Source organism: Lethenteron reissneri, chromosome 69 (assembly GCF_015708825.2).
Source record: "Lethenteron reissneri isolate LAM-NWPU_2019-01 chromosome 69, ASM1570882v1, whole genome shotgun sequence".
In the NCBI taxonomy this organism is placed as follows: Eukaryota; Metazoa; Chordata; class Hyperoartia; order Petromyzontiformes; family Petromyzontidae; genus Lethenteron; species Lethenteron reissneri.
Genome location: NC_083847.1, coordinates 1,235,493 through 1,260,187, shown reverse-complemented (window position 1 = coordinate 1,260,187; position 24,695 = coordinate 1,235,493). Strand labels below are relative to the sequence as shown.

General features: G+C 50.8%; 1 protein-coding gene across 1 annotated transcript; it reads left to right on the top strand.

Annotated features, from left to right (window-relative positions):
• Positions 1–1,203: 1,203 nt before the first annotated feature.
• Positions 1,204–15,648, top strand: LOC133360717 (complement C1q subcomponent subunit C-like). The gene is made up of 4 exons (XM_061579504.1): positions 1,204–1,274; positions 10,539–10,695; positions 11,131–11,193; positions 13,558–15,648. Exons 2-4 carry the CDS (start codon positions 10,539–10,541, stop codon positions 14,052–14,054), a joined length of 717 nt encoding a protein of 238 aa, XP_061435488.1. The 5' UTR covers positions 1,204–1,274; the 3' UTR covers positions 14,055–15,648.
• Positions 15,649–24,695: the final 9,047 nt, after the last annotated feature.

The window sequence follows — 24,695 nt, the reverse complement described above, 5'->3', positions numbered from 1 at the left end:
ACTTTTCGAGCAAGTGCCTCGCTTGCTGCAGACACACACAATTCCCTGCGTGATCTCATAGCGCACACACACACACCTGCATTCTCAATACGCAGTACATTACTACATATGCAAGCACACACACACACACAGCTCTCACAAAATGTCAGCTTGCCCTATGCTGGAGTGCCAAGGCCTTCGTAAGGTTCTAACCCCATGCCCCCGACTGAACATCTGTGAGAAAAGGAGCTTCTTTGCTCATGGGATTCGTCCCGCAGTAATACATGCAGATTCTGATTCTGTCTCAATGGAATCACTCCAACAGGCAGTGCTCTCACCGCGTCCAGACGGAACCCCTTCCACCCCTCCCAACCCCTAGGGTCATTAGCTCCTGGGGTGGGAGGGTCACCACACGCGGCACAGAGGCCCATGTAGGCCCCAAGGCCACTTCTGTTTCGTAGGCCTTTAGTGATAACTGTCTATACTTGGGACTGCTGCCCATGTTGGTACCGCCGCTGTTACTCCGCTTGTTTCACGCGTACGTGTTTTGCCTTGCTTTATGAAAAAAAACGATTGACATTGACATGATTCTGCCTCTTTGTATATGCACTGTGCCTATCTATGCTCTATAAATATATTTATTCAAGAAGATATCTTGGTTACTTTTTTTAACAAACATAAAAATACCGCGTCAACATTTTTTGTTTTGGAGCCTCCTTTTCGTTTTTAATAGGCCCCTCGGCACAATGCGTACTATGGCCTACCTAATAATACGGCCCTGGTGGGTAAGTGAGTGGGTGAGTGAGTGAGTGGGCGAGTGGGTGAGTGACCTAGGTGAGTGAGTGGCTGGATGAGTGGGTGAATGGGTGGGTGGAAGAATGTGTGAATGAGTATACGCCTGGGCTACAGTGTCCACTACTGTTGCCAATTGGATAACAAGTTCCTGGTGGGTGGATGAGTGACTTATTGGGTGGGTCAGTGGGTTAATTAATGAGTGAGTGGGTGGCTGGGTGATTGAGTAGGCCCTCGGGACAGCCACTTGCCCCCGGCAGTCTGTTACAGGCTACGCGGGGGATCTTTGTCTTTCTTGTTTGCGCGTGTTGACTGTGACGTCACACGTAGGAGGTCTGGACCAAGTGGGAAATGGAGGAGCACGTGACCCGAGTAACGTTTAAAAGGGGAGACGGGGGAGAGGATTCCAGTGACTCGGTGAGCAACGCTGAGCACCGACAACCTCCAATTAGCAGGACGCTCAGCTGCTACGTACGGTGGAGCGAAAGAAAATTCAACGTACCGTACGTATAAAGACTCACACAGAGATCCATAGACTCGCATAGAGACGAGTTCACTCACACATAGACCCACAGATTCATACAGGGATCCGTTGCCTCACACAGAGACCCACAGACTAACACGTAGACCCACAGACTCACACATGGACCCGTAGACTCACACAGAGATCCATAGCATCACACAGAAACCCATAGACTTACACGGAAACCCATAGACTCATCAAACATAAACCCACAGACTTACACATAGACCTACAGACTCAAACAGGGACCCGTAGACTCACAAAGACCCATAGACTCACAAAATTACCCTTAGAATCACAGAGAGCCCTGTAAAATCATATAGACCCACAGACTCACACATAGACCCACAAAATCACACAGGTAATCGTAGACGCACACAAAGATCCATAGCCTCACACAGAGACCCATAGAATCACAAAAAGACCCATTGACTCACGAAGAGACCCGTAAACTCACACAGGGACCCGGAGACACACATATATATCCATAGCCTCACAAAGAGACCCATAGACTCACTCAGTCCATTGACTCCTCACGCAGAGACCCATAGACTCAAACAGAGACCCATAGACTCACAAAAAGACCCATAGACTCAGAAAGAGACCCACAGACTCACACAGAGACGAGTAAACTCAAACATAGACCCACATACTCACACATAGACCCACAGACTCACACAGAAATCCATAGACTCACACAGAGATCGATAGACCCCAACAGAGATCCATAGACTCATCAAACAGAAACCCATAGACTTATCACACAGAGACCCATAGACTCATCACAATAGACCCATAGACACACACAGAAATCCATGGACTCACACGGAGTCGCATAGATTCACACAGAGACCTGTAGACTCACAAAGAGACCCACAGATGCACAGAGACCCATAGACTCACACAGAGACCCATAGATCCCACAGAAACCCATAAACTCACGCAGACTCATAAACACACTCAGAAACCCATAGATCCACACATGTGAAGTATGGGAATTGACGGCAGGAACTTCTTGACGGGTAACACACTTTTATTAAATCCTTTAGGTATCACAATACAACGTGTGGTCTCTCTTCTTCCTCCGACACACTCCACTAATCTCGTGTAAGCTCTAGGCCTCTGGCTACACCCGATACACTTGACTCGTGTAGACCCTATGCCTCTGGCTACACACAATATACTCGACTCGTGTAAGCCCTATGCCTCTGGCTACACAATACACTCGACTCGTGTAAGCCCTATGCCCTGGCTACACATAGTACATTCGGCTCGTGTAGACCTATGGCTACACCCACTACACTCGCCTCTGGGTTACACAGAGTCCCGGTCCCCTTAGGACAGCGGGGCTAGGTACCGCAGGGCTCTAGGTCTTCATCCCCGTCTTCCTTCTTCGCTGGTTACACACTGCCCTTACGCCTGTGTGCATCCCCTTTTATAGCCCCTGCTCACGAGGGACGGAGCTGATGCGGCGTCGACGTGAGCGTCGTTCCTTAATGACCCAATCACGACGCACTCTCTCTACGATCCGCTTTCCCCAGCGCGTGTTAACATTACTCCACCAATCACACTGCGCTGCCACCTGATCACTCCCTCTCAGCGCGTCACCGCCCACAGCCAATCGGTACCCCGTAACCCACGACCCCGCGCTGACCCCTGATCCTCCACCGTCAGCGCGCGTCACCACCTACACAGCCAATCATCACGCACTGTGCATACGATCCTTAATCCCAGCGCGTATCACCTCTACATCACCCCCTCCCACATAGCTTGCAGCCGGCCCGGCTGTTAACCTACAATACAACATAACGCAACGCAGTAATAAAGAACTCCACATCCCAGTGTGCCCCGTAACACAACAACAACAACATAACACAACCTTAAATATGAAGCAATATACAGCCCGACGAACAACACAATAAAAGCGAACACCGTAAAACGAACGCGCCAAGTGTCACTGTGACCCACGCAGTGCCGAGGCGCTCCGGCTGCCTCGACTCCGCACGTGGTAGGTTACACAAAGTAGCGCGACCTAGCGCGAGTCCGTCTGGCCGGTCCGTCGTATGGAACGGGACGTTGGCGACCGTCCGGTGTCTCCGGCAGCTCTAGACGGCATGGGTCGGGCCTGGAAGGACCGGCCCCGCCGTGAAGATCCGGCCGCCGGTGGTCGGCAGCAGTCAGTTCCGAGACACCTGGGAGCGGATCAGGCGGAGACATGTGAGGAGCAGGCAAGGACAATTCCCCCTCAGGGTCGTCGGTCACGTCACATGCTCGGCCCTCACGACACAAGGGGAGGCCATACGGAGGCGAGAACGGTTTCAGTCGGGAGGGGTGGACGTACCAACTGCGTTTCCCCCATTTTATCTGAACGCACTGGGGGCGTGCCACCCGCACGACCTCCACGGGTCCCCGCCACGGCTTCAACAATTTAGGCGACGTGGCCAAAGGTGCCTGAGGGCAATGCAGCCAGGCCTTGTCACCTGGTTCCCAATTGTGCACGGACACCTTCCGTGCCCGCAACCGCTCGTTCGCAATTTGGCGAGCCCGCGAATTAAGCCGTGCGGCCTCCCTTGCCTCTGTCAGTTTATGAATATTAAATTTAATATGCTCTGCCAATTTAGAATTAGTTCGTGGTGCGGGCAGACCCAGCTGCGTTTCCATGGGCGGGTCGGCTTCCCGACCGTACATTAGAAAAAACGGGGAAAACCCCGTAGCTGCATGGGGGGCCATTCTATACGCGGCAAGGACCCCAGGGACCTGCAGGTCCCAATCAACATGCGACTCACACACCTGCTGGCACAGCATAGAGGTCAATGTCCTGTTAAGCCTCTCCACCATCCCGTCCGTCTGCGGGTGGTACGGGGAGGTACGCACCTTTTTGGTACCCAACAGGTCGCACACCTCCTGCAGTAATTTACTCGAAAAAATTTTCCCTTGGTCAGTCAGCAAGCGTTCGGGAGCCCCCTTGTCCAGGACGTAGCCCTGGACAAAGGCGTCCGTCACAGCCGCCGCCGACTGGTTGGCGAGTGGCCACGCCATAGGCCACCGGGTAAAATATTCGACCCCCACCAACAGGTACTTATTACCCCTAGGCGTGACCGGAAAGGGCCCCAGAATATCGAGTGCAACGAGCTCGTTAGTGCGCGAGACCTGAATAGATTGCAGCGGTGGATTAGCTGCCACGGGCGGTGGTTTCCGTCTGGCGCACTCAACACAACCCTTCAGAATATTCACCACGTCACCCCCCATTCCCGGCCAATAATAGTCACGCTGAAGCAGGGCAAGCGTTTTGTTAACTCCCAAATGCAAGAGGCGTTCGTGTGCGGCCAAGACAACCTTCCCCCTCACAGCAGAAGGCACCACAATCGCATGCCGCCGGGACAAACTGTCCCATCTCATCAACAGGCCCTGCTTAAGCTCGTAGGAGCCAGTTCGGTCGTGGCTACCTTCGGAACCCTCCGTCTTTCAGCGCAATGCCAGCAGGGAGCTGTCCGCCATTTGGAGACGGCCCCACTCAATCAACGACAGTGAGAGCAGCGAGTCCTGACCCCCTGGGGTAGCGGGACCATCCCCAATTGGTGTGCTCGCGGTCGCAACCAACGCCTCCCTACCTTCCGTAACCGGAGGTTTACAGCGCGCCGATCCCGATAAGCACGCACATTTGTGACAAGGCAACAACCGCGACAGGGCATCGGCATTCGTGTGTCGCAACCCTTTACGGTACGTAGTCGTGAACTGATAGTCCTGGAGGACTTCCAACCACCGCGACAATTGGCCCGAGGGCTGGGCAACCCGTAATGAATACTGGAGCGCCGCATGGTCCGTCCGGACCGTGAAATGACGACCATAGAGATATGGCCTGAACTGTTGTACAAAAAAAACAATGGCAAGTAGTTCACGACGGGTGACGCAGTAGCGCTGCTCTGCCGGCGACAACACCCTGCTACCATAGGCGACCACCCGTTCGACCCCTCCAACGACTTGGGACAGCACTCCCCCAATGCCCGTGTTGCTAGCATCCGTGTCTAGCAAGAAGGGACTCTCAAAGTCCGGATAGCACAAGGGTGGGGCCCTTACCAAGGCGTCCCGGAGGGAGCAGAATGCAGCCTCCTCCTCCGGTCCCCACCGGAACTTCACTCCTTTTGCCGTTAAAGCGTGCAAGGGCTTTGCAATGGTGGCGAAGTGCTCAACGAATCGGCGATAATACGAAGCAAAACCGATGAAACTGCGCACGTCTGACACTGACGTGGGCGTCGGCCACGAACTGACACAGTCCGTCTTCGCAGGATCGGTAGAAATCCCCGAAGAGTCGACAATGTGACCCAAGTACCTCACGGATTTACGAAAAAGATGGCATTTGGCCGGTTTAAACTTTAATTTAGCCGATCGCATTCGCAAGAACACCCCTCTCAATCGCTGGAGGTGTTCTTCGAACGTTTTACCGAAAACAATGACATCGTCAAGGTAAATGAGGCACGTCTCCCACTGCAAGCCCGACAAAACCAATTCCATAAGACGCTGAAACGTCGCAGGAGAGGAGTGAAGTCCCATGGGTAACCGGTTAAACTGAAACAGGCCCCCTGGAGTCCGGAATGCAGTCTTAGGCTTAGACTCCTCGTCGAGTGGCAACTGCCAAAATCCGGACAATAAATCAAGAGTCGAAAAGTATCGCGCACCGGACAATGCGTCGAGAGACTCGTCCATCCTGGGGAGCGGATACGCGTCGGCCACCGAGATCTTATTCAGGCGGCGGAAATCGACGCAAAATCGCAGGGACCCGTCCTGCTTTTTAACGAGCACAATAGGTGCTCCCCAAGGACTGGAAGAAGGCGAAATAATGTCGGCTTCCAGCATATCGTTAACTGCCGACTGAACATGTTCCTTCTCAGCAGGACTCAGTCGGAAGGGATTTTGCCTGACCGGTGCCGCATCGCCCGTTTCAATGTGGTGGCGTAGCAGGTCCGTGCATCCGATATCATACTTATGTTTACTGAAGACATCCGAAAATTCAATCAGCAACCCGCGCAACGCACCCAACTGTAGCGCTGACAAATCGTCAGAGTCCGCGCACAGCATATCAATCCAATCTAGGTCCTCCTTTGATGGTACGCTATTCGTGGGGCTCGGATCAGCCTGCGCAACCAGCCTCTCCTCCGCAGGGACCCGTGCCGCGTGAGCCAGCACGGTGCCCTGCTGAATGACGGCCGGCCGCGCCCCAGCGTTTAAAACCATGACAAACGGATCCCTGTCTGCCCCAACCAAAGTGTGAGCCACCGATAAACCGAGACCTCCAACAGCCCTATTAGAAGGACCCAAAAGCATGGCCTGTTCCGAGGCCTCCTTCCCCCATGGCTTCCGTAACCGGAGGGGAATCAACATTTGTGAACCCGGGGGCACGTGCACGGTCTGTGTTGCTAACGCCTGAATGGTAGCGCACGCCGTCCGAATTACATTAGGGCTCGTCAAAAATGAAATACGGCGACCCGATGGTAGTTCAATGCAACGCTGATCAATGAGAATTTTGATGGGCATTTTCGCCAAAAAATCAGTGCCCAATAGGCAAGGAACCGCCAGGGAAGATGAAACGAAAACGGGTCCCGACAATTTGATATCACCAATGCAAATGGACGCCCTAATCTGACCGATAATGCCCAACGATCCCCCGTTAGCGGCGTAAAATGGCACATCCACCGGAAGAAGCGGACGACATTGTACCGGGAGAATATTATAAATGAGATCCGAAATAATAGTCGCCGATGCCCCCGTGTCCACTAACACCCTGACCTCGACCCCATCAATCGATCCGGTAACGACGGATGAACCCGCTGAGGCAGCCACTATTCTGTGCCCCAATTCCGACCATTTAATGTCTCCCCGGTCCCGGCCGAACCCCCCTCTCCGAACCGAATCCCCGAACTCTACTCGGCTCTCCCTCGTCGCAACGCGACGACCCATACGTGTCGAGTATGCGGGCCAAGCATGTGAGGTGCCGCGACTTGCCGGGGTTTGCAGTGATGACTTGGGGCCTTGGTCGTCGTCCAGCCGAGGTCCCATGGCGCGCTGACGTGGGGCGCGGCAACCGGAGGCCACGTGGCCACGAAGGCCGCAGTTATAGCAGGTGATGACAGTAGTCGGAGATCTCGGTTGCTCCAGCTTGCGGGCCGCTCGCAGAGGCGAACGACCCCCCGACCTCCAGTCCCCCGCTCGTCCCGCGATGAACGCGTCCTCTCGTGGGCTGACGACTTGGGGCACGGTGTCAACCGGACCCGGAGTTGAGGCCACGGCAGCGTTGCAGACGACCCCCTGCTTTCGTTGAAGGACCTCGTGCGCTTGCATGCTCGTGGCGACCCGTAATGAAGAAATATCGGTGTCGTCGGCCGTGTTGATGGGGACCCCCAGGTCCTGCGCCAACTTGAGCAGCTGCTCCAAAACCATCGCATCTTGGCCCTCCTCGTCCATACGAGGGAACGCGGCGTCAGCGAGAGCGAGCAACGCCGTGCGGTAGGCGAGCACGGTCTCCGTGTCCGCCTTCCGTCTTGCGTAGAAATGATGGCGGCACGCCGAGGGAGGACCGTAGACTTTGGCCATGAGAGCCAGCGCATCCTTGAGCGTGGAGCGGTCCGACCTGCGTGCGGACGTGAAGGCCGCGAGCGCGTTGTCGTCCAGCATGGCAGGCAGTGCCCGCAGTGCCGTAGCGTCGGACCAGGCGGACATCTCTTGATGCGCCAAAAATCTGCGCTGAAATTGGCTCCAATCCCCGCCTTCCGCCTTGAATGCTGACAACGTGGGAAGGCGCTGCTGAAAGATAAAGTCGTCCTCCTCCTCGTGCTTCCTCTCTGCCCCCCCGTCGGTGTGTAAGATGGCGGCCCCAGTGGCGGGTGTGTGATGGCGGTCCGCCGCGCGCGTTGGTGACGTCAGCGGCCGCGCATGGAGAACCGCTGCCACGTGGTGATGGCCGTTCCCGCCAAAAGTTGGAGCGGATGAAATGGCGGGAATCGCCAAATCGTTTTGGCGGGAATCTGCAGGGCGACCCTGTAGCACGTCGGCCGCCGTCCCCGCTCCTCCCGACGAGCTGATCTCCGCCAAGATGGACGCGGCGGCGAGCAGCAGCTCCGCCAGACGGGAGTGTGCCTCGCGAAGCACGGTGTCAGTCCCCCGTCGCTCGACCGGCGCCGTCGGTGGATCCTGCCCCGTGGGCAGCTCCTCTTCCTCACCCCCTGATGCCCGCTGGCCCGCGTCGTCGAGGTTGTCCTCGTGGTCAATCCCGTGGGTCCGACGGTTCCTCCTTGTATCCATGCTTGGAGGACCGTTTCACTTCTGACGCCAGTTGAAGTATGGGAATTGACGGCAGGAACTTCTTGACGGGTAACACACTTTTATTAAATCCTTTAGGTATCACAATACAACGTGTGGTCTCTCTTCTTCCTCCGACACACTCCACTAATCTCGTGTAAGCTCTAGGCCTCTGGCTACACCCGATACACTTGACTCGTGTAGACCCTATGCCTCTGGCTACACACAATATACTCGACTCGTGTAAGCCCTATGCCTCTGGCTACACAATACACTCGACTCGTGTAAGCCCTATGCCCTGGCTACACATAGTACATTCGGCTCGTGTAGACCTATGGCTACACCCACTACACTCGCCTCTGGGTTACACAGAGTCCCGGTCCCCTTAGGACAGCGGGGCTAGGTACCGCAGGGCTCTAGGTCTTCATCCCCGTCTTCCTTCTTCGCTGGTTACACACTGCCCTTACGCCTGTGTGCATCCCCTTTTATAGCCCCTGCTCACGAGGGACGGAGCTGATGCGGCGTCGACGTGAGCGTCGTTCCTTAATGACCCAATCACGACGCACTCTCTCTACGATCCGCTTTCCCCAGCGCGTGTTAACATTACTCCACCAATCACACTGCGCTGCCACCTGATCACTCCCTCTCAGCGCGTCACCGCCCACAGCCAATCGGTACCCCGTAACCCACGACCCCGCGCTGACCCCTGATCCTCCACCGTCAGCGCGCGTCACCACCTACACAGCCAATCATCACGCACTGTGCATACTATCCTTAATCCCAGCGCGTATCACCTCTACACATGTATCACTATGGGCCTCAAAGCGTCTCTCTCTATCTCTATGTGTCTCTATGTTTGGCTGCTGCTATAAATGTCCACGTGATGTTGACGATGATGATAGGCCACTTTATTGAGCTGCCATTGTTTGTGATGGAGAGGTCTCTTCTGATAATAAGTGAATTGCTCAGTTGGGGTTTTACCTGGCAAAATAACAACTAGTATATATGTTTTTTTTCGATTTAAAGCTTTCGTGACTGCAGGGATTCATCTTCTTGGTTCTTTCGGTAAAGTAATGTAGAAGGGAAATAATAAAATAAAAAAATAAAACATAATAAAATAATATTATTATATTAAGTAAAATTTTATTTTTATTATTTTATTATTTCCCTTCTACGTGACTTTACCGAAAGAACCAAGAAGATAGAAATTTTTGTTTATATTGTTTTACGTGATTTGTTTACCTTTCCTATACTTCGCCCTCCTATCCTGTTTGTGCATCGTGTTGTTTGTTGTTGCAACGTTCTGACTTCGTGGCCTCCTTATCGGAGCATCTGTGACTTGAAAAGAGCTTCACAGCTCATCGGATTCTTCCTGCAGCGTCTACACGACACGCTGGTTCTGGCTGCTGTCTCCGCGCTTGTCTCTGATTCTCCCTCGTCAGGTTCGATCACCGGGCCCCTGACGATGCCTGCTGCTGCTCCTTCTTTGGAGTTTGTGTCAATCTCTCTCTGTCTCTCCCCGTGGAGATGTTAACGACCTCGCCTGGTATACAGGAAGTCGTGGGTTCGATCGAGACCTCGATTATGCCTGCTGCTGTGTATTTGGAGTTTGCATCTCTCTCTGTCCCTCCCTGTGGAGATGTTAATTACCTCGCTTGGTATATAGGAGGTCGTGGGTTCGATCCCGACCCTAATGTCTGCTGTATATTCCGTGTCTCTCTGTGGTCGCGTGGATTTTTCTCCTCCGGATTTTCTCATTCATTTTCCACGTGACAATGATGAGCCTACTTCATTGAACTATCATTTGTGATGGGCAGGGCGCTTTTGAAAAACGATCGACTTCATAGCAGCTCATTTGAACATTACTTAGTAAAATAAAATAAAAGTTCGTGTCTAAATCCATCCTGTATACCAGGCGAGCTAGTTAACATCTCGCCACTGCTGTCCCCAGATGTCCATCTCGGCACTGCCGCTGCTGCTGCTGCTTGGGGTGGTGGGAGCCCAGCAGGAGAAGACCGTCTGCGCGGGCATCAACGGTATCCCCGGTCAGCCCGGAGCCCCGGGGCAGCACGGCGCCCCTGGGGCCCCCGGGAGGGACGGCAGAGACGGTGAGGGGTCGGGTCCCAGAGACCCCCCCACGGTGCGCTCGTGGGGAGCTTCGCGATCACTCGCTCGTTCACTCGCTCACTCATTCGCTCACTCGTTCACTCACTCACTCGTTCACTCATTCAAACGTTCACTCGCCATGTCATGCACTCAATCGTTCACTCGCTCATTCTCGTAGGGGAGTGTCTCGTGTGGAGTAGAGTGAGATGAGAGGGGAGAGGCAGGAGAGTGCGTGGAGGGGAGCGGAGTGAGATGAGATGGGAGAGGCAGGAGAGTGAGTGGAGGGGAGTGGAGTGAGATGAGAGGGAGAGGCAGGAGAGTGCGTGGAGGGGAGTGGAGTGATATGAGAGGGAGAGGCAGGAGAGTGCGTGGATGCGAGTGGTGTGAATTGAGAGTGGCTTGAGGAGCGGACGAGCCATGCTTTGTTCTTCTCGCAGGCGCTACCGGAGCACCTGGAGCCAAGGGAGACCTCGGGGCTCGAGGCTTGACTGGGGACCCAGGTGAGACTGTGACACTGACTCATGTGCTCCGAGCAGCTGATTCTATATATTTATTTTATTACAAAGTAAGACTCACTGAGCTATGTGAATCTTGTTCAAAAGCGACCTGGTAATGATTGCTCGACGAAATGGGCTGATGTCCACGTGGACATTTTTTCAGGCAAATACATTTCTCAATGTGGAAGGAATAAAAACGGAGGACTCGGTGAAAAATCCACGCAACCACGGGGAGAGACGCATTCAAATTCCAAATGAACAGCTGGCGTCAGGATTAGGAGATGTTAACTCCCTCGTCTGATCCACAGGAGGTCGTGGGTTCGAACCCAACCCTGACGATGCCTGATGTATATTCGGCGTTTGCATGTTCTCCCCGTGGTCGTGTGGATTTTTCATCGGGTTCCTTTGGTTTTTCCTTCCACCTTTAGAAACATGCGTTTAGACTTTACAGTATTTGACTGCTATAAATGTCCACATGATCATATCAGCCACCACATTTAGCTGTCACAGTCGACAGTCAGATCGTTGCTGAAAAAAATAGCAAAACAGCAGCTCGGTGGACCTTACACCTGGGAATTTAACAAATAGTTTAGTCGATGGGTCTCTATGTATCTCCATGTTGTAGAAAACAGAGCTCACGAGGTATACCGTGAATAGGTGTAACATCTGTGGGGGGTGACGCCCCTCTCCTCCTCCGCCCCTTCTCGCCGGGCTGCTGCCAATCGTGTGATCGGCCTCCCCGCACCACACACTCTCCACGTACACCACCACTAATGTGGAGGTAGCTGCGCGCACGCACGTGAATATGCACGCGCCCCTCCCCCCTTCCTGTGCGTCGGCATTAATCCGCTGTGCAAACACGCACGCGGGGAAAACAACGCCCGGGTTGATGATAATATACGCGTGTTTCACACGCCCGCACATACCGCACCACACCTATGTTCTCCCCATCCACACAGAAATCACACCACACGGATCCTCTGTGCTAAAGTTTATTAATGGCGCCAATACGCATTACCCGGAGGAGGAATATTTCGCGAGGAGAGCCTAGCGTGACTCTGCCTATGAACACAGTTACCCAAACGTTCTACCACGTACCTCGTCGCTGTACTCACGGCGTCGCACGGACGCTGTGAGAGTCGGAGGGAGAAGGACGAGCGAAACCCTCGCTCATCACTGCCTCGTAGCAGCACTCGCGGGCATCACACGGATGCTGCGAGTAGCTCAAGGGGCACCTATCTTTGATCTCTAAACTTCAAAGGCCCAGGGTGACGTCATACAACGCAGCCAATCGGGCGCTTACCCATGCTCCCCGTAATCGTCCCTCTCCACCGTCTCTACCGTGGCGGCCTAATCCCCTCACTTCAAAGGCCCAGGGTGGCATTGTACTGCGCAGCCAATCGCGTGCTCACCTGCACCGTCTACATGGAGGGCCACCGGGTCTGCTGCTGCTGCTGCTGCGGCCCCTCACCCATTGTCCTCCCGTGCTCATTAATTTTAACCCACTGGTCTGCCCTTCTGGCCTAATATTCCACCCTCCGCCTCTCCCAGTGTCGTGAGTAACTAATTGCGGTTGGCCCAGTGAACCTTTTCGTTCTGCGCCCATACAATCTTGAGCCAATTTAGGGGCACTTCAATGTAACTTGATGACTTGATGCCAAACCTGTGAGGGTCGGCCAATCTCCTGGCACCAGGAAACCGTGGGACTCTCCCTCTAGGGGCCCTTCGGATTTAAACCCGATGTGCCAGGCAACCCCCCGTCAGGACACTACGTGGGTGCACTGTGTGTGGGTGGGTGTTTAGTGTGGAGGCCGGAAGGGGAGTGCTCTGTGGTCGTGGCACCACACATCACCCCTTGTTCTGGAAAACAGAACTCATTCAGTACACCATGTAGAGCGGAAACACGCGTTTTATACAGACACATCGGGCAAGGACTTCCTGTTATAAAACAAAGACGTTTGTCACAAGACACGACTCAATTGTGCAGGTTTGGCTCACCGTCATCAACATTGATGCAGAATTGCCCCATCTCTTCGTTTGAGAGTTGGGATAAACACAAAAAAACAAAGATCCCCCTATAGCCTTAACAGACTGTTGTGGCAAGTGCTGTTGGTGAGCACCTATGAAAACTGGCACGCCTTTGTCTCCCAAGTGGCGTTGTTAACACATCTCACCAGGTAATCATTTGAGGCTGATTCGACCTAAGGTAGGAGGCCCAGTACCAGTTCAGATAATCGTCACTTGTGTTGACCATGAGTGGGAATCGAACTCGGGTCTCTGCTGGGTTCATAGCGCTAACTGCTACACTACCGTGGGGTAACACACACACCACAAATGCCATGCATTCAGACCGTGTTGTCCGCCTAGGTCTGCCGGGAAAGCTGGGCCCTCTTGGCCAACCGGGGCTCGCGGGGATTCCGGGAGTCCCAGGTGAGCAGGGCAAAAGAGGCGAGAAAGGCGAGCGGGGAGAGAGCGGCGTGGGGCCCAGGTCGGCCTTCTCTGCGAAGGTCGGCGCCTACACGCCGGCGGCCGGCTCCCCCGTGACGTTCAACGTCATCATCACCAACCCGCAGGGCCACTACAACCCCGGCACGGGGAAGTTCACCTGCGCCCATCCAGGCGTCTACTATTTCACGCTGTACACGCACCCCGGTGAAAAGCACCTCGTGATTATGATAATGAAAAACGGGAACGTCATCTCTAAGGTGTGCGGTGAGAAATACAACGCAATAAGTGGCAGCGTCGTGCTGAGTCTCAAAGCTGGGGACGAGGTGTGGCTGGAGATGGAGGCTCCGTACATTCATTTTCACTTCGGCGTGCATAGAGACTCGGTGTTCAGCGGCTATTTCCTGTACCCCGATTGAATCAATTTTTTTCATCGGCGTATGTGGGAAAACAGATCAAGAACACATTCACATGCACACGCATGCACCCTCCCCTCCAGTTTAAACAAAGCTTTTGGGCAACATCTCAGAAAAATGCTCAACAAAAATCTGCAAATATTCCCAAAGCTGTGGTAATGACAACTAATTTTGGGATGTGAGATGTTCTCACCAGAGGAAAAATAGGCCCGGCACTTTTTCTCAGCCACCTCTCTCCTTGCCAGCCAGGGTGTCTGGGCGATTATGAATCGGTTAGACAATGCAGAGAGACATAGCCGCTTGCACCAACTGAGAAAGTCCTGAAACCCCACCAATTTTCCCATCCGGCATCAGCAGTGAAGGGAGAAATATTCCAATTCCAGCTGATAGCTTTGAGGGTTGCTCATTGCTAACCTGGGAGAGAGAAGAGTTCGGATCCATTTTCTGCAATTCCCTCAATATTTTTAATCGGACACCAACACAAATTTTTAAATGTGCTTTGATGGCAACAGAAAGAAGGACAATAACTCGATTTGGAATACTGAGAATCTTAACAAGATTTGGAATGTAGTAACTGTGCCTTGGTTCGTTATGCACAAGAACGTGAACCAACTGTGGTGGATAATAATTCATTAACAATCAAGTACAACCAACTCTTCAAACTCTCAGCGACAGTAATAGCACGCGTCTATACAACCCTGCAGTTCACCGACTTAACACAGAATAGACAAAACTCCACTCCACTCGCTCACTCACTCACAATGAACTCACACGCGCTGATGATGACCACGATGGTGAAACATACAAAAACTAGATTCCCCGACTAAAGAGGAGCTGCCCGAAGTTATCAACAGAAGGTGTGTACCGGATTAATTGCACTCGTAGTTAAATGCTTTGTTGGACAGACGGTACAAAACATTTGTTTGAGATTGAAAAAAACTTTCGTGACTGCAGCAATTCATATTCTTTGGGTCTTTCAGTAAAGTACGTTAGATAGGTTGAAAAAACATTACAAACATTACTATGTTTTTTTATATGAGACTAAAATAACACTGAAGAAATATTAAGTACTTGCAAACACAACTGTTGGCATGTGCAGAACAAGCATGCCAACAAGGGCATTAAATTGATTTTGATAACGTTGCTTTGGTTGTGTAACACTAATTATCATTTGGCCAAGACTAATTCGAGAAGGCATTGAATTTGAGAGAAATAAAAATAACTTTAACCGTTCTGACTGATTCAGGCTTAGCACTGCTTGGAAGCTTATTATTAAGTAATACACCGTACAATTGTATGCCTTGTAAAGGCATCACAATACTGATTAACTGTGATTAAGCCATCTGTTCAAGATTAACATAATCCATTGTTACAGGATTACAATAATCACCCTCTGCTCTCTGATTGGCTCACAGTGATGACGCCACGTTTCTCTATTTAAGACCGGAAGTAAGGTAGATATCTCTTCACATTCTGTCAGTCGCCCGATGATGATGATGATGGTTGGCGTAAGGTGTTAGCGAAACGTCATGGTAATAAAAAATTGTTAATGTTGCAATAGATTTTCTCAAGCAACACACAACCGGTTAGTGCTGAAGTAGAAACTAATTGGCCACGCTCTTTGGTTATTTCGGCAAAGTTACGTAGTTAGAAATAAAATAAAACAAATCACGACGTTTCGATCGTGATTGTTTTTATTTGAGTTAATTTCTAACTACGTGACTTTACCGAAATAACCAAAGAGTATGGATTCCTGCAGTCACGAAAGCTTCAAATCAAGCTTAATTGGCCACCTTTTGTTTACGTGACAACCCTTTACTGAATGGGCTATGTCGGGTTAACTTATACTTACGCCATTTTTCTCCAATAAAAAAATCTATCATCAATAATATTGGTGGCGACAGCCTACTGCTACTTTGGGTTAAATTGACATTCATAAAGCACAGGACACCGTCCAGTTAAAGGACCGGAGTTGAGCGTTTAGGCGTCAGAATCCAAGTCCGCATTGCAGCCCGGTGAACCACCACAGCCGGATGTTGTGTTCAGCCCACGGGGTCTTAAATACAGGAGCACTGGAGATAGAGAGATGCTCTCTTTCTCTCACATCGTGAGTTAAAGACTGCTGCACTAAGTCCCAGCGCATGCAACACGCTCCCAGGTGGCGCAACGACCGATTCGCTATTTCAACGTTGGTGGGATTGCTTTGCAAGTTACGACTCACGTTTACTCAAATAGCTACGCATGCTTTTTTAACCCCCGTATATACAATATGTAGGCTATAACTACATATATAACCGGAGGTGCGGGAGAAGGACAATAAACTATGTATCTCTGTGTGAGTTTCCGTGTCTTTGTCTGAGTCTGTGTCTATATGTTAGTTTATGGGCTTCTATGTTAGTCTTTGAGTTTGTGTGAGCCTATGAGTCTCTGCGTGAGTCTATAGTTCATCGTGTGAGTTTATGGGTCTCTGTGTGAGTTTTTTGCATCTGTGTGAATCTATGGGTCTCTGTGTGAGTCTATGGGTCTCTATATGAGTTTAGGGGCTTCAATGCGTGTCTTTGACTTTCTGCGTGAGTTTATGGGTCTCTTTGTGAGTCTATAGGTCTCTGTATGAGTCTGAGTATCTGAGTATATGGGTATCTGTGTGTGTGTAATAAAAGACTCCGTCAGGCACTGTTGGTCTCCGCTTTTCTTTTATTCAGGTTCTTCTCCGCACCCCACTGGTCTCCTCCACGGACCAGCGTCGACTCGCGCGTGCCCCGCGCACCCTCCCTCTCGCGTGCCACACACACGCCTCCGTTAGCTCCTCCACTCGTCCTCACACCCCGCTGGTTTCTGACAAGGGACCAGCGTCTCCTCTCGCGTGCCCCGCACGCTCCTCTCGCGTGCCACGCACGCTCCTCTTGCGTGCCATGCACGCTCCTCCGTCAGCTCCTTCTCGCGCGCGCCCCGCACGCGCTCTCCCGTTACTCCTCTCGCGTGCCCCCATACGCTCCTCGGTCAGCTCCTTCTCCCGCTCCGCACACCGCTGGCCGACGGTGTGCCGAAGCCCCATCAGCCACGTGGCTGATGGCGCGGCGGCCACCCAACGTGGTCCCGCTTCTTCACTCCATCAACTGGCCCCGATCACTTCCGGGCTCCCCTCTATATCGTCTCTCCCACGTGACCCTGACTCTTCCCCTTCCGGATCGTCAGATCCGGCCTTCCCATACTGCCCTGCTGGCTCCACCTCCATTCACCTCGCTTCCCATTGGAGCCGAGGTGAACGGCGGCTCCTCCCACACGCCCCCCCATACCGGGCCGTGTGATTGGGCAAGAGCCCAGCAGCAACCCCATTTCCGCTCGCATTACATGTGTATGAAACCTGTCCTCTCTCTCCGATGCGTCGCATAACGTTGCCTTATACCCCATGCAGGGGAGTAGCAGCAGCAGCTCCTGACTGAATTATTTATGACCTCGGTGTGTTTCTTTCTTTTATCGGCCTAGAATCTCTTACTTTCTAAAAAATATCCAATCCTGTTTTGGGGATTCACTCAATTACCAGCTTCAACAACAGCACACGTGGAATGAATGTTTTCTTCTGACATCAGAGCCACCGATGGGGGTGAACTCCTTAGATTGATTTGTCATTGTGTGTCTCTGTTCATGTGTGCGTTTCTGTCTGCGTGTCCATGTGTATATATGTGAATGTTAATATACATGTGCCTGTTCATGTGTTGTGTGTGTATCTATATATGTTCATGTGTATGTATCTGTATGTGTTTCTTTGTTCACATGTGCATGTCTCCGTGTCCATGTGTGTGCACGTGTGTGTGTGCGTGTTGATTTAATTCTATGTGTGTGCGTGTTCAAGTGTCCAGCAAAAACAACCACCTATCTCCTCACTAGGGCCGGATGGTAATGCTGTGGTGGATGTGAGCAATGCCATCCAGGAAAGGCCAATTACAAAATCGGCAATACCCGTTCATGGTGGTTATAGCCACCATAGCGGCAATACCAGGGCTCTGGACGTGTTTGAGGGTCTGGTAAACCCTCCACCTCCAATACAAATACCACTAATATACATGTAAAAAATCTAACTAAACTTGTGCCGCAGGCCCCGCGGGGACAGGCTTCTGTGACGTCTCCTGGATAAACCCCATTTAAAGTAGCCAAGGGACTGAATCATTACAATTGGGGTTCCTCCAGAGACAGCAAGAAGCCATTGCGAGTGGCCACGTGGAATGTTAGAACGCTCACTGCGGAGGAGAGACTGCCACTCCTCTGTCAGGAGCTGGACTGGTACCGGCTGGATCTCTGCGGCATTCAGCAGGTCCGGTGGACTGGCTCCAGCCACAATGAGGGGTGGATAGTGCTCTACTCGGGGCATAAGACTGCCAAACAATAGGGAGTGTATTTCCTTCTGAACAAAATAATGAAGGGGATATGGGAGCATAGCGGTGAGGTGTTTGAAATTAGAAGACCCAGGCTACTGTGGGCTCGCCTTCCATTCAATCAAAGGTGAGGTATGGAGGTCGTGGTTATTTATGCCCCCACCGAAGATGAACATAAGTGGAGGGATGCAGGCAAGGCCGATAAATCAGATGCCTTTTATGACCTCCTGTCACAGGTGCTAGCTAAAGTGGCCCTTCGAGATATAGTAATCTTGTTGGGTGGCTTTGAGTCCCGAGTGGGTCATGATGCTGGCACCTAGTCTGGAGTAATTGGAAGGCTTCGGGCAGATCAGCTCAAAAACAACGGTTGGAGGCTGCCAGATTTGTGTGCAGCCCATGGGCTTGTAATTACAAACACACTGTTCCAGCATTGGTGCATCCACACAACATCATGGATGCATGCCGGGTCCAAACAAGAACATCTGGACTACGTAATGATGGAAAAGTGTATACGGGCCTATGTCCTTGACACCAGGCCCTACCATAGAGCTGATCTGCCCACTCACCATCGGCTTATCATCTCTAAGATGCGCATGCCATTCTTGGGTGTGCATCCAGGACCCTATTCGAATACACAGCGGCCTGGTCTCAGCTTGCTAATGAAAGTTGCAAGCGAGAATTTCATGATCACTTGCAGCTGGGGTTTGCATCTTCCACCATTCCTGATGTCGAGGGGAAATGGGCGAGTTATAGGACTGTGGCAATGGCTGCTTTGGGTGCACTGTCCAAATCTCCCCAGAGACCCTGGCAGACAGAGGAGGTGTTCAGGCTGGCTGAGAAAAAGCAACATGTCCCCTTTCACGGTCTACAGCATCCCATGTCAGAGAATGAGGAGGCTTACCGCAGCCTTCTCTCAGATATTTGGAGATCCATACACAGCTGCAAAGATGGGTGTTGGTCACGGGTTACTGAGGAGATGGATTCTGCCTCAGTAATACCCGTTCACAAATCACTGTTTAATCTTTTTCAGTACAGTACTTGGGGCTGATTATGTACAATATCACAGTATCATGTAGAAGCAATATGGTAGCTTTTAAAAATTCCAAACGGAACATAGGGGGGAAGCAGTGCTTCTGTCGATACAGAAAACCAATTTTTATTTTTGTCTTTTACCAATATAATCAATGTGATATTCTAAATTCAGTTTCGAATCCAGGATGACCCCAATATACTTATAGATCTTGACTTGCTTTATTTGATAATTATTTAAGTAATGTAATTGTGGAAAATAACTTCCTGCTTTCGTCCTGGTGAGAAGCATAGCACCTTGGTTTTGGAGGTATTCCGGACTAGTTTAAGAGCAACTAGCTGATGTATTTTGTTGAAATCACCCTGGAGCTTAGCAATCAATCACGTCATCCGGAGAGCAGCCGGCAGTAATCAGTATTGTGTCATCTGCAAAAAAGATTTACCCTGGAATGATCCAGGTCAGTGTCCAAGTCATTTACGTAAACATAGAACAAGAGGGGGCCGAGGATGGAACCCTGTGGAACCCCTTTTGTTATCTTAACACTGTTTGACCTCCAACCATCTGTGCATACAGTTTGGGTGCGAGAAAAGAGGTACATTTTTAACCATTCTACTGCGTGTTTGGAGAAACCGAGACAACTTAGTTTACTCAGCAGGATGTTGTGGTCTACTGTATCAAAGGCTTTGGACAAGTCAAGATAAAAATGGCGCATTACTGCTCATTATCAAGGCTACTGTAAATGTGATTCAGAGAGTCTAGTGCAGCAGATGTGGTACTGTATTTTTTTCGGAACCCAGATTGTTTTAGATGTCATAGATTGTTGTCGGACAGGAAACTGCTAATTTGGTAGTTACTAAAATTCTCATCAACGGAGACAAAAATGAGATAAGTCGGTAGTTATTTAGATTATCTTTAGGGCCCCATTTGTGAAGTGGACGAACATCATTAGGGGTATTGTATATATGCCATTTCAAAAAATTCGATGAAGAATCATATCGCCTATTTTTTATGTAATATTTAGTTTTTTACATATCTGGATTTAGCGCGTTCTAAAAAAACACAGTAACGGAGGCCTGGGAACTCCTCCCTTCAAACAACAAAGGCAAAATGAGCACCCCCTACTGCTTCGCTAGCGTCCCTAACACAAGGGAGACAGGCATCGTAGAGGTACTTACTCACAAGCCTTTGCTTGAAAAGTTGTAATGTTTGAATTGACCACCACCGCGTAGGAATATTTTCCAACATTATGGTATTAAACGTTAGTTTAGTGATAGAATGTGCTGTTATATGATGGTGCAGCCCAGGAGCAAAAGGTTTTTATAATGACTATTTGGCATAAATCTTGACTTAAAGCTTTCGTGACTGCAGGAATTCATATTCTTCGGTCTTTCGGTAAAATCACGAAGATAGGTTTAAAGAAAAAACTACGTCTCGATCACAACACAAGCAATCGTCATCAGGAGGAGAAAAGAGGGGGAAAGCTGCTAAGGCAGACTGTTTTAAAGGTTTAAAAATGGTGTATCCCAAGGGTCATAAACAAAGTGGGCAGGGCTCGTGATGTTAATGTAACTGGACAGTGGCCTCCACGACGAGGGCGTGGAGGTGGCTATGTTAATGTGAGATATTAGCATGTTAATGTGAGAGATTATCATGTTAATGGCAGATCGCAGAGCAGCAATGTCGAGCTCGCCGTGCGAGGTGGCTGTGTTAGTGTGGGAAATTTGACCTGACCACCGAGCTCGACGACGCTAACTGACTGGATAGCTGGCTGACTATCCAGCAGTGGCGGCGTCGGACGATGACAAGCATGGCAGCAGCGATGGCGACGATGAGGACGACTTCCACGGCGAGACGACCTTGATTCCCACGGACAGCCACCGAACTCTCTCTCTCGCACCCCTTTCATCCTTCCAGTGGGATCTGGTCCCACCCTGGCCACGCCCCCCTTCTCGAACCTTCTAGCTGGTTCTGGGAGCTCAAAGATGGATCCATTCCATGACCTTTGGCCCAGTTCTTATCCCTACCATGACCCTTGCCCAAGTTCTTCCCCTTGGGTGGGTACACCCGTAATTGCTACTTCTAGTCGCCAGTCGGCGCTGCTACACTAATCTTGCATGGACACTGTTGTTGGTGTTCTAATTATAAGATGTTATTGGAAGTTGAGATTAAAGTTGCTTAGATTAAAAACAGGTTTCTGTGTGCTTCTTTCATAAACTCGTGCATCATTGTCGTAATAACGAACTGTATCCTGCGGTGAGATCTAAATCTCGAGACCTGACACAATTGCACATGCAATTTTTAAAGCGAGAACCATTCATGTTAAAGCGAGAATCATTGATATTATCACGATTGGTGATACATACCCCTAGACAACGAGAGAGCCAATAGTGCATTTTTATTTCATTATTTTACCTTTATTATATTAAATAATTTTTAAAATCACAATATATACAACAGGGAAAAACGGTGATATGATCTACGACCCCCAGGAACAGGTTTGTAGATGTGCTGAACATTTCTGTGAAGTCTTAGAGGAGGGGAAATCCATTAGCGTGGAAAACATTATGGGGAAAAATATGGATGACCCTGCTGAGGCTGTCGTGCCTCATATATTGGAAGAAGAAGTCAATTTAATTTGAAGCTTTCGTTACTGCAGGAATCCATACTGTTTGGTTTTTTCGGTAAAATCACAAGCTTGTGTTGCGATCTAAACGTCGTGATTTATTTTGTTCTATTTCCACCTACGTGACTTTACCGAAATGACTAAAGAGTATAGAAGAAGCCATCTCCTGTGAGTGGCTGGCTAAGGTGCTATCTATTGAGGAAGTATAGAAGGTGATACGAAATCTCAGAACAAGAACAGCACCGGGCAGAGATGATTTCCCAAGCGAAATGCTGAGGGATGGTGGCGTTTGTGAGCAAACTGACCTACATGACATCATAATAACAGTCTGGACCACCAGACGGGTTCTGCAGGGTTGGAAGGATGCCTTACAGGGGCAATTCCATCCTCAGTGCTGCGGGAAATGTCCTGGAAAGGATTAATCAACATCCCCTAGCCAGCCATGCTGAGGTGAGGCTTGTGGAGCCCAATGTGTTTTCAGGAAAGAGCGGTCCTGCACAGATGCCATATTTTGTCCGTTTGCTACAACAGAGGTGTAGGGAATTCCAACAAAACCTACATCTCTCCTTAATTGACCTGGTCAAGGCCTATGATACTATCAGTAGGCCTGGGCTCTGGGTTGTTCTTCGTGCTTTTGAAGTCCATTATTAAGGACCTTCATGATTGTGGGCAGGCCCTGGTAAAACTACGTGGCCAGGAGTAGGAGCTTTTCGCTGGACTCCTCAAAAGAGACACATAAACTCACAAAAAGACCCATAGACTTACATAGAGATGAGTACACTCACACAGACCCATCGACTCACACAGAGATTCATAGCCTCACATAGAGACCCACAGACTCACACATAGACGCACAGACTCACTCAGGGACCCGCAGACTCACAAAGACCCATAGAAGCACACAGAGATCCATACCCTCAAAACCCATAGACTCAAACGGAGACCTATATATTCATCACACATAGACTCACAAACTCACAGATAGACCCACAGACTCACACAGAGACCTTGACACTCACTCAGCCCATAGACTCCTCACACAGAGACCCATCGACTCAAACAGAGACCCACAGACTCACAAAAAGAAGCGTAGACTCACAAAGAGACCCGTGAACTCACATAGAGACGAGGAGACTTACACATAGACCCACATTTGTGATGGGCAGGGCGCTTGTGAAAAAGAGCCACTATATAGCAGCTCATTCATACCTTACTTGGTAAAATAATATAATAGTTCGTGTTTAAATCCATCTTGTATACCCGGCGAGCTAGTTAAGGGATGCGTGCAGTGCGCACATCGAAAACGCCCGCTGAAGCCCTGTTGCCCGCCCTTGCAATCAATAAGGGTTTCGCGGGTCAATGAGCAGGTCGCTCTTGACATCTTAGGGCCCTTCCCAGCCACCCCTCGCAAGAATCGGTTCCTGTTGGTTGGAACGGAGTATTTTACACGTTGGCCCATGGCCTGGCCTCTTCCCAACCGGTCTACAGCGGCCATCACAGACGCATTCCTTAATGGGTACGTCATGGACAAGGGAGCGCCGGAACGACTTCTTACCGATCAAGGGAAACATTTTTCGTCCAAGTTGCTCCGTGATGTATGCACCCTGCTTGGCACTTCTAAAGTGTGTACGTCCCCATACCATCCGCAAACAGATGGCATGGTGGAAAGGTTCAACCGAACGCTGACGACGATGCTTAGCCACCAGGTGAGCGAGTCCCAGCAGGATTGGGACTTGTGCGTTTCGGGCGTGCTGGCCGCTTACCGCTAGGCCCCCATGCGCCAACTGACTACTCGCCCTTCGATCTTATGTACGGCAGGGAGTACGAACCCCCTGTCGACATACAACTGGGTATTACTCCGCCTAAACAGCCTGCCACTTTCCACGACATGCTTCGCTTTAATATCGAGATGCTGACCGAGGCGCGAGAGGCGGCTAGGATCAATTCTGAGGCTAGACAGCACGCCAGCGAACGCCTGCAGACCTCCCGCATATCCGACCACAATTGGTGTTCGGGCGATAAAGCGTGGCTTCACTGCCCGCAGGTCCCCGTGGGGACGTCCCCTAAATTAGCTCAACTGTGGCGGGGGCCCGTTGACGTGGTGCGTGTGGTCCGGCCCCAATGCGTGCAGATTCGGTGGGGTCGCCACAGCTGATATGTGCATCCGTCGCGTCTGAGCCGTTCTTTGTGTCACGCGCTCCTGTTTCATCCCCCCTTGGTCTGAGCCGGTTGTGTGAGGTGTCCGACGAGCCGAGCTTCGTGCCTGCTGATGCAGAGCTACAATTGCCCTGCGCAGGCGCCATTGACATCGGCTCCACCGAATCAGCGTGCCACTCATTGACATGCTAATTTATCTAACCCCTCCCTCTCTCTCCGCCCCCGCCCCCTCTCTCTATTTAACGCCTCGACACAGAGACGTAGTTTCTCTGTGTGCCTATGTACGTCTCTCTCTATTTATCTCTGTGATATCTGTCTCTACTTATATGTCTGTCTGTGTGTCTCTGGTTCTGTGTTTTATCTCTCTCTCAAATTTAGCATTCTCAGGAAGAACGTAATCAACCAGGTAGGGTGTTGACTGTTATGTTATCCGACTCTCCGTTGTATTACATTACATTTCT